The 9787-nt window shown below is 34.2% G+C and overlaps 1 protein-coding gene across 6 annotated transcripts; it reads right to left on the reverse strand.

Annotated features, from left to right (window-relative positions):
- Window positions 1-2876: 2876 nt before the first annotated feature.
- On the reverse strand, window positions 2877-7800 carry LOC133033014 (uncharacterized). 6 transcript variants are annotated; one of them, XM_061107527.1, is made up of 6 exons: window positions 7682-7800; window positions 6532-7280; window positions 4590-6058; window positions 4315-4494; window positions 3964-4144; window positions 2877-3896 (listed from the first exon to the last, which is right to left on the reverse strand). In XM_061107527.1, exons 2-6 carry the CDS (start codon window positions 7259-7261, stop codon window positions 3097-3099), a joined length of 3360 nt encoding a protein of 1119 aa, XP_060963510.1. In that variant the 5' UTR covers window positions 7262-7280; window positions 7682-7800; the 3' UTR covers window positions 2877-3096. The 6 variants fall into 6 exon arrangements, with proteins under 6 accessions (XP_060963510.1, XP_060963512.1, XP_060963514.1 ...); XM_061107529.1 differs by having other exon boundaries at window positions 6538-7280; window positions 7682-7764; XM_061107531.1 differs by having other exon boundaries at window positions 2877-3890; window positions 6538-7280; window positions 7682-7761.
- Window positions 7801-9787: the final 1987 nt, after the last annotated feature.

Below are 9787 nucleotides of genomic sequence, written 5' to 3' on the forward strand. Positions count from 1 at the left end.
ATTATAATTTTATATTTAAAATTAAAAGCAATACTATATATTATTTATTTATAGAGCGCACTAAACATTTAAAATTTTATAAGTAAATATTTAAATTTTAATAATTTTAATTATTTTTTTTTTATATAATTGTCTGTAAAATATTATAAAAAAATTACATAAATATAATTGAAACTATAAGATATATATAGTAGTGTAATTAACTCATTAATTGTAAAAAAATATAAAAAAGTAAAACACGAATTCGAGCCTGAATATGTTTAAGAAAAACGAGTCAGCACGAGCAAAACACGACACGAATCCGAGCATGACACGAAAATACTATGCTTACGAGCCGTGCCGGGCCTACTCTTTGAAAATGGTGGCACGACACAACATGACCTATATTTTTTTTAAAGTACGACACATCACGACCCATATTGGAAAAATACAAATATGGATCGAGTCAGAACAACACACGCGAATTTACAGCATTGTAGTTGAATTCCTAATCAATTTTGTGTGCGGCTTGGTAGTAAAAAATCATGCTTATTTATTTTCTACCAATATTGATATTAATAATGACAGACTATTATGGATAAAATAAGGGAAATTTACACAGTTTACTGTGTTTTCCCATTTTCTTTCTTTTATACTGTTACACGCCCAAAATAACTTTTATACTGTTTTTTTTTTTTTCGAAATTAACTTTTATACTGTTTTTTTTTTCTTTTTTTTCGGCTGCCAACAATTTTATGTTATTGTTTTGTTTTTTCTTTTGATTGATTGGGACATGGGCTCAATTATTTATTTAATTTTTTATTTTAATGGATATAAAAGTTATTATTTATTATTTTTAATATTTAATAATTATTATTTTTTGAGATAATTTAATAATTATTATTTTGATGAAAAGGTTGATGGGATGTGTCATAAAAGTGACATGTTTTACTTTTTCTTTTATTTAAATAAATTTAAAAATCACACCCCATGTCTCACTCTTTTTCTTTTATTTAAATAGATTTAAAAATTTCACTCCCATTTCTCACTATTCATCTTCTTCATCATCTTTATCTTCTAGTTTTTCACATAAATCTCACCCCCATGTTCTAATATTCATCTTCTTCTTCAAGTTTTTTTTTCTTCATCTTTACCGTTGTTTTAGTATTGTTCTACTGTTGTTTTTCATGATTTTAATTTTTTTTTTCATGTTCAGTTCTTCTTCTTCATCTTCTTTTCTTTTCTTCTTTTTTTTTTTTTAATTTTTTGAAGTTCTTAGTTATGTTTTTTTTTTTGAAAATATAAGAGTTAGTGTGGTTTTTTTTGTTCTAATTTTCTAGAACTTTTCTTGCAAATATAGTGCATTTAGTATTGAGGATGTGCACAACATAGTTAATTTTTGATCATTTTTTTTTCTTTTATTGTTTTTTTTGTTTTAGTATTGTTTTAGTATTGTTTTACTGTTGTTTTTCATGATTTATTTATTTGATGCCGATTTCACTGCCCTTGCTCCATCTCGCTGGAATTAATAGGTATTTTCTGGGTGTTCTCGTGTTGTTGTGATGGTTATGTCTGTGAGTGTGGAAGATGGAGGCTATAAATACATTTCTTTTTCGTTCTCTTTGGCTATTTTTGTGGTTTTTTTCTTTTGGTTCTCCTATAAATATATTTGACGAGCTCACTCACAAGAGAGTTTTGAGGTGTGTGTTTCTTTTATATTTTTCTTAGTAGTTATATTTGCTTCATTTGTTTTTGTGTTTTTTCAGTGTTGTTTTAGTAGTTTTTTTTTTATAATTTTCTAGGAATAGACTTGCAAATATAGTTGATTTTGCATCTGGTGTTGAGGTTGTGCAGCAGATTGTTTGTTTTTTTTAATCATTTTTTCTTTTGTTTTGTTTGATTGTTTTAGTGTTGTTTTACCGTTGTTTTGCCATGATTATTTATTGACGTCGATTTTACTGCTTTTGTTTATTCTTGTCGGAATTAATGGTTATTTTCCGGTGTCCTGGTGTTGTTGTGGTGGTTATGTCTGTGATTGTCAAAGATGGAGGCCTCATACTTTTGTTTTGGTATTGACAGTATAAAAGAAAAAAAAAAGGAGGACAGTATAAATGTTAATTCTGCCGTGTGGCAGTAAAATTGAAAAGTATTACCCCAAATCCAATATTTTTGTAAAATGCCCTAAAATAAAAAGAAGAAGAAGAATCTCATAACAGGTGTGTTATTTGCTACAAGGGCAATATATGATATACAAAACAATCGAAATCTTTGTATTTTTGAGAGAAAATATCTGAAATCAACACTTGTATAAGTCAAGTTAATTTGTAAAGAGTTTGTGTGTGATTTAATCTAAGAAAATCTCCCACTTTTGTTTCTTTATTACGCTTTGATTTAATATATGATATGACAATTTTACTTGTGAAACACACTAATCTTATGCCTTAAAATAGTCACCATTCTTTTTATCTTATTTCTTCTTTGTAAATGTGGGTCATTCTTTTCATGTCTATTCCTCTAAAGTGATTCACATATTTATATATTGTATATGCATGAAGGATACATATCCAAACCCTAATGAATAAACTATACAAACAATGAAGTGTATAAGCATTGGTTGGAGAAGCCAAGTATTTCCAAAGGGTCCTTGAACATGTAGTCAATCGGGCCAAAGGGTTAGACCCAAGTGAAGTCTCGAAAGAGCTCGAGGCTCGGAGACAACTAAAACTATCGCTCAAGCTTAATAAGGTTCTTCGTTTTGCATCGAATCAGTAGGGTTTAATATTATAAAGAATATGAAAATTGTGTTCCATCCCTAAAGAGCATTGCCCTACGTGCAAATACTATGTTGTCTATGATAAAAATCAGATAATATATATATACAATCCACAGATTGAAACTTTTGATAATATAAACATAGATAATAGCATTCATATGGTTCCAGGTCTTAACAAAGATACTCAAAGAGAGAGAGTAAGTTCCAGGTCTCAACAAATCAATTATTTTAAGATTAAAACACCCCAAGTTGTGGAAATCTAAGTAGAGTTCTAAATACTATGCACAAAAATTATAGCAGCATAAACTTTCCAAGACAGTCCCACCATGACAGCAACAGCAGCATCATTCATAATAATCACCAGCAGTGGTGGCAGGGACGGGGCCCACTTGCAGTCCGAATTCCTCCTTCCTTACATGTTCCCAATCCGATGACACCCTATCGAGCCAACCTGCAAAAAGCAAATTCTCATTCTGAACCCTGTTGCTGTTAGTGTGATCAGATTGAGTGGAAGAATCATCGTTCACAAGCATGTCGAAATCGCTCCCGATTAATTGGCCTTCGGTGCTGTCAGCAGCATGATGCTGCAAAGAAGCCTTGGGCTGGACATCTGAATTTCTAGCCTCTTGGCCAATATAAGGCCACTCTCGATTCTCACTAGAAAATCCGAGATTAACAATATCTGGTGACTGTGATGCTTCTTTATGATTGTTAACTCGGGATTTGAGGATATGAAACCTGGCCAGAACAGAAGCCTCAAATTTGTTAGTTGGGTTAAGTGTGTCACGCATGGTAGAAGCCAGTAAAGATAAATTCTCGGGGTTTCGGCTTCCAACATTTTCTTCATGTGTGTCAGCAAGTATTTTGACAGCATTGGTCGACTCAGAAGACAACTGGGAACTTGATGGTTTATCCACATTAGCAACAGTATCAGAATTCGAGTTCTCATGACGGCACTTCAGTAAATGAAATCGAGCCAACACATCATCAGCTTGGATATCGGAGCTTAAGACAGGAGAACTGTGGCTTCTTGCGGCTGGACTACCCTCGGCCTTAGGTGATTCAACTGCATTTTGATCAGGACATGCCTCAGAACTTGACGGTTTCTTCACATCTGTAGCAGCGGTGGTATTTTCACCTGCATCTAATAAATAATAGTCATACTTTTGTTACAATTGATTTAGCAATGGAAGATTCATAAAAACTTTTACCTATAGAATTAGGCAACTTATGTTTCTCCATTTCCATCTTCATCCTATTATAACGAGCTTTGTAATTAAGGGAACAAAGAGCAGCCTCAGCCTCGAGCCAAAGATTCTTATACAAAACTGTTTGAGGCTCAGTTTCGTCGTCTTCGACAGGAAAATTCTCAGCAAGAACTTTCTTTAAAGCCTACAAAAATATTATAGAAGACTAAAAAGTAAAGATTCATAAAACCTGCTCCCCTACTCGCAACCTTATAAGCAAGAATTATAATTAGAATTCATTTACATCATATCGAAACAGAAACAACAAATAGTTCTTCGGTTGCTCTATACAAGAAAAAACTAAAAGCGCAGTACCTGGGTAGCTTTATCTTCATCCTCTATGTCTAAATCATCCTTCACAGAAGCAGAATCGAACATTTCATCATCTTTCTGATTAGACAAGAAATTACTTTTCCCCTTGTTGAAATTCTGACAGTCAAACAGATTTTTGAGCATTATGGTTTTGGTCAATTTTGGGCTGTCCTCAGTAACACCCTGGAAGAAAAAGTTATTCAGCCAACAAACATAGTAGAAATTCGAAGTATTGACCGAAACTAAAACCTTATAAATTAAATTGTTAAGTATCTTACCTTATGAATATCATTTTGTTCTCTGGGATAGTCAGAAGTGTCCTTTTCGGAAGAAGTTGGCTCTTGTGTTGGAATCATCTTCTCGGAATTGTTTGACACACACACATTAAGATTATTAATCGCACTTTGGACAGACTCGAGATCTTTTTGTTTCAAATTGTAAAGGCCACTTGTACAATGGGACACCAGCAATTCTGATAAGTTGCTTATCGTATTAACCAGCATTAGAACATCAACTGTTGGAGTTGACTGTCCTTCATTTGATTTGGTAAGCTTAGAAGAAGCATCCTTGTCAGAAGGAGAACTAACATGTTCAACAGGAAAACGTAAAGATGATGAATCGAATTGCACTGTTTCATTGTTATTTTCAGATGTCAATCCATCTCCCTGAAAATCTTGTTTTGAGGCCTGAAAAGTTTTCGAGTCAGGGAATCCCATGGACCTTCCATGTTCGTTGTTGTCATCAGAGTGCTTAATCACTTTAGTTTCTGAACAATAGTTGGTGTTTGCAACATCATCTGATTGTCTTTCTCTAGTTTCTGAATTTATAGCTGAAGATAGGTTCAAAGGAATCTCTGAAGAATTTTCCAAGCACCCAAATTGATGATACTTTATGTTTTCCACTGCTTTCTCGGGGGAAACTTTATCACAAGTATTGAGAGGGAATGTCTGTTTCTCCGGTTTTCTCATTTCTGTAACATCCTCAGATGCAACGAAAGGAGAAGAACGAGCAACTCCTTTCCAGCACGGTGAGTCCACAGGAGGATAAAAATGCTCAACACTCTCAGATGAATCTGCAACACTATTGATGCTTTCATTGGCATTAAGGTCTAAATTGAATCCATCATGACTTACATTTGAAGTTTGAACTCCAGATTTCACTTTCAGCATTTGACATGATGGATCGTTAGTGATACACTCTTTGTTTAGTGTCTCATCCTTTTTACTAAAAAATGATCGTGAAGTGATAGGATCGTCAAATCGGCTTGAATCAAAACAAAGATTGCCTCCGAAACTTAGTTGTGAATGAGGATCATTTATGTCACATGCCTTTTTGCTGGACACAACTGCATGAGTTGTATTACTTCCTAAATTCATTGTTTTAAAAGGAATGTTATTTGTCGGAGTCCCCATGACAAGGACAGGGGATGACTTCACAGTAGATGCACTACTGTTAACTTTCTGTTTCAAGCGCTTCTCATTCGAACCTCCATAAGGAATTTGATGGTTCCCAGAATTTGTGCCAAATATAAAGGATGTCGACTCTGGATGAGTCTCTTGAAGTCCTGAAAAGGATCCCAAGATAGGTTTTGAATGGTCCATAGGCATGAAATCGGAAGTTTTCCCTGTGGAGGATAGATTTAACATCATATCCAAATTCATATATCCACTATGCGTCTCTGGAGCTTGGAAGTTGGTGCCACGGGACACTTCTTCACTTCTGTTCAAGACCTTCGGGTTATGAGATTCTGCAACATAATAGTAGAAATAAGAAAACGAACGGTGTTAATCTGCATCACAGAATTCTCTAGCTAGTATGTTAATCTAGCACAAGCAACAATATGAACGACAGAAGTACAACAACCTAAGGCTACTTTATTTACTATGTTCAAGATTTCAAAATAAGGAAGTACAATGTGCTGATTTGCGAGTGTGATTTCAAACATAGTTCTAAGGAGTCTAGGAAGTATGAGAAAATCATCCACTTCTTTATGTTTCTGCCTTAGTTTCCAACAAATTTTGCTAAAGTGAAAATGAAATGACTGCACAACATTAAACCATGTATCTACAGTCTTAGTTCAATATTCTGAAACCGGCATCCATGTGAAAGTTTCAAGAATAGTATAAAGAAAGGCAATAGAGAAAACTTCCAAAAACACATTATAGATTGAGTTATAATGTAAACTTAACAATGAATATGATTCTACATTTAAGTGTATACCTTCACCTTGGTTCATGTAATTCTCATACATCGATGGAACAGGCACGCCAGTTTCCTTGGAGCCTCCTAAACTTCCATTAAGTTGTCCCTGTTTGCCCTGCTTCCATTCTGCAAATCCATTCCACATGTCACCCCATTGGCCTGCATACGACGAATCCAAAAACTTCACAGGTTGATCGCTGTTAGAATACCCGACCAAGGCACTAGGAACCCGAGAAGAAGTAGATAACCAGTCATAACTAGTTTGATCAGGATTCCTCAAACCACTATCTTTGTGGCCTGAAGATGAAAAAAATGAGGGATAATACGGCTTGGCTTCAACAAAACCAGTCGCCCCCGCACTGTCTGAAGGTTGACCATATGAAAATCCATCCACTGAAGCAGAGACAGTGGTGCTCAAATGAGGCAAATGGGTACTCAAATTCGAAGATTCAACAGGCGGTGAGCCTCCATAACCATATGCATTTGAAGATGGACCAGAATTGTGCTCCAATTGAGTACTGGGAAAGAAATGGGGTTCTGAAGTTGGAGCAAGAGAAGGGAGCCAATTGTGCATAGAAGAATTCACAGCACCAGGATAAGATGATTCAGCCAAATCCATAAGAGGGCATGAAGTAGGTTTGGGACCAGAACGATCAATAGTGAAAGGTGGTGCAGAAGCTGATAAACTTGAGGATGATGGTGATAAATATGAACCTCCATTACCACCATAAGGCCCAAAACCCATCATTTTTCCTCAATTTCAGTTTCTAAACAACAAACAAAAACTAATCAAACCCCAATAAAATTTGCATCAAAATCAATACTTTGAAAGGATTAAAGCAGCTAAATTAGAAGTTATTTATCCAAAATTATGATCTTCCATTATCACCATAAGAACCAAAACACATCAATTTTAAATTTTAATTTTAATTTTTTTCATCTGAATTTTAATTTCTATACAATAAGTAACAAAAATCATTCAAACCCCCCAAAAAAGATTCGAAATTCAAACAAAAATACTGATTTAAAACCGATAATCGAAGCTTAATATGACAAATTGTTATTACCAATCAAATTAACACATTTCCATACAAAAATCTCAAAATTGAACTAGAACAACAACGATTGTATCGATAACTACATATATACGGAAAATATAAATACGTACCAAAGATCAGAGCAGTGAAGAAGAGAAGAACCCAAGAGAGAGAGAGAGGGGAGAGAGAGTGGTGGCAGTGTTTTCTTCTGTGTCAATTGCGTCTTTTACTTCTCCAAAGAAGATGATCAAACTATAATTAATTGCTTTTTGGTCCTTTGATTTATAACTATTTACAACATTACCCCGATATTTCGGATAAATCACAAATGATTCCCTTTTATTTTCTCATTCTCTTTAATATTATCAAATTTTTTTTTTATTATTTTTTTAATAGTATTTGGAAATCATTCCGTTAATTAGAGTTGATTAGTTTTTGTTTTAAAAATGTTACTTTGAAATTTTATAATTTTTATTATTATTTTCAATGCAAAAATGGTTGAAAATGTTTTGATTAGTTGATTAGTTATTGCATAAAATAAAAACAAAAATATGTATTTTTTTAGTTTATTGGTCTCTACATATATAATAAATAATAATGAGGTTTTTTAATTTTTATTGTTTAAATCAGTTTTTTTATTATTATTATTTATACGAAAAATTCATATAGCAACCAACATAATAATTAATAGAGCAATTTAAATCGTAATCATAATTCACATAGGAACACACATAGAAATTAAAAAAAAAAAGTTAAAAAATGGTACATAAATTAATTCTCCTATAATAACTTTTAGATTACAAATAAATCATAAATTGTTTCATTTTTTTTTATGGACAAAGTGATAATTATTATTTGAAAAATAACATTTATAAACTAAGAAGATTTAACACGGAGGAAATTTAGTTAAAACAATGCGCAAGTTAGTTTTTTTTTTTTTTTTTGAAAAAGAAGATCAAAGACTAAAGAAAAACAAGAAACTGAGACTATGATCTTCAAGGAGAGGAACATAAATGGTTCCAAATTTTCTCTTTGTCCGTTCCAAGGGCTGCTCGAGCAAGGTCGTGGGCTGTTGTGTTTGTTGTCCTTGGGATGTAATGAACTGAGGCACCTGGAAAAGAAGACAAAGAGGAGACAATCGTGGCGATATAACCCGAAAGATCAGAACGATCCGGAGAGAACTTCTGAAGACGATGAACCGAATTCTGACAGTCGGAAGCAATAACAGCGAGAGGCAAACGAACTACACGACACTAAAGCAACGCCCCGTTGAGAGCTTCAGCTTCAGCAAAAATCAGAGGGAGCCCTGAAATTGAAGGAGTCGAAAGAGTGGCAACTACTGAACCCTGACAATCAGTGACTGCAGCTCCATACCCGTGTTTGTTGGAAGATGGGGAAAGGGCTGCATCCACACTAAGATGATACATGTTACTGGGGACTTGTAGCCTTGTAGGAGGCTGGTGGGAACTGGGGGAAGGGGAAGAAATGCAATGTTGAGCGTCCCTGTAATCCTGCAAATAACAACTGACAGAATTCTCCAAGTTGAAATCAGTGGTACTGTTAGAACTAAAGATAGCTCTGTTTCGGTTATTCTAAATTGCCCAAAGCAAACCCAAAAAAAAATAGCAAGTTGATCTTTAGCAAAACAATAAAATCCTCTGAGCATAAATTCCTTAACATCACAATTTTTATTATTAAAATAAAACTGAGAAAAGGATGAGTTTTTCCAAACTTTACCTGCTCTGGAACATTGAATGAGAGAGTGGGTGTTGGAATCATGATGAGAATGACAAAGAGAGCAGTATGGGGAGGGGGCAGACTTACGATGGAAGAGGTTGAGATTGGAAGGAAGGATGTGATTGAAAGCTTTCCAGACAAAATGCTTAATTTTAGGAGGGATATTGGAGGACCAAACCGAGGCCCACCAACGTTTATAGGTAGCAGGATTCGAAGGACCAGGAGCAGAGAAGGTGGAATTAGCCAAATGATAAGCAGAGTTAACAATGAAACAACCGATTCTGTTATATTGTAATGATTTGTTTGGTTGCTTAATTGAATGTTTCTTCCTTTCTAAAACAAATGATAACTTGCGCTCAATTATATTACAATTTTGGTGGGGAACTAACAGTGATAAGAGAAAAATTGTGTGGGTGAAATGAGAGTGTTTGTCAGCCTAAGTCTAAGGGAGGGTTAGGATTTAAAGATTTAGAGTTGTTTAATCAAGCAATCGTGGCCAA

This window comes from Cannabis sativa, unplaced genomic scaffold (genome assembly GCF_029168945.1).
Source record: "Cannabis sativa cultivar Pink pepper isolate KNU-18-1 unplaced genomic scaffold, ASM2916894v1 Contig2, whole genome shotgun sequence".
Classification (NCBI taxonomy): domain Eukaryota; kingdom Viridiplantae; phylum Streptophyta; class Magnoliopsida; order Rosales; family Cannabaceae; genus Cannabis; species Cannabis sativa.

Coding starts and splice junctions, on each gene's coding strand:
- LOC133033014 (XM_061107527.1), bottom strand. CDS start 7,261: ATGATGGGTTTTGGGCCTTATGGTGGTAATGGAGGTTCATATTTATCA. Junction 6,059..6,531: donor TTACATGAACCAAGGTGAAG/GTATACACTTAA, acceptor ATTATGTTGCAG/AATCTCATAACCCGAAGGTC. Junction 4,495..4,589: donor AACAAAATGATATTCATAAG/GTAAGATACTTA, acceptor TTTTTCTTCCAG/GGTGTTACTGAGGACAGCCC.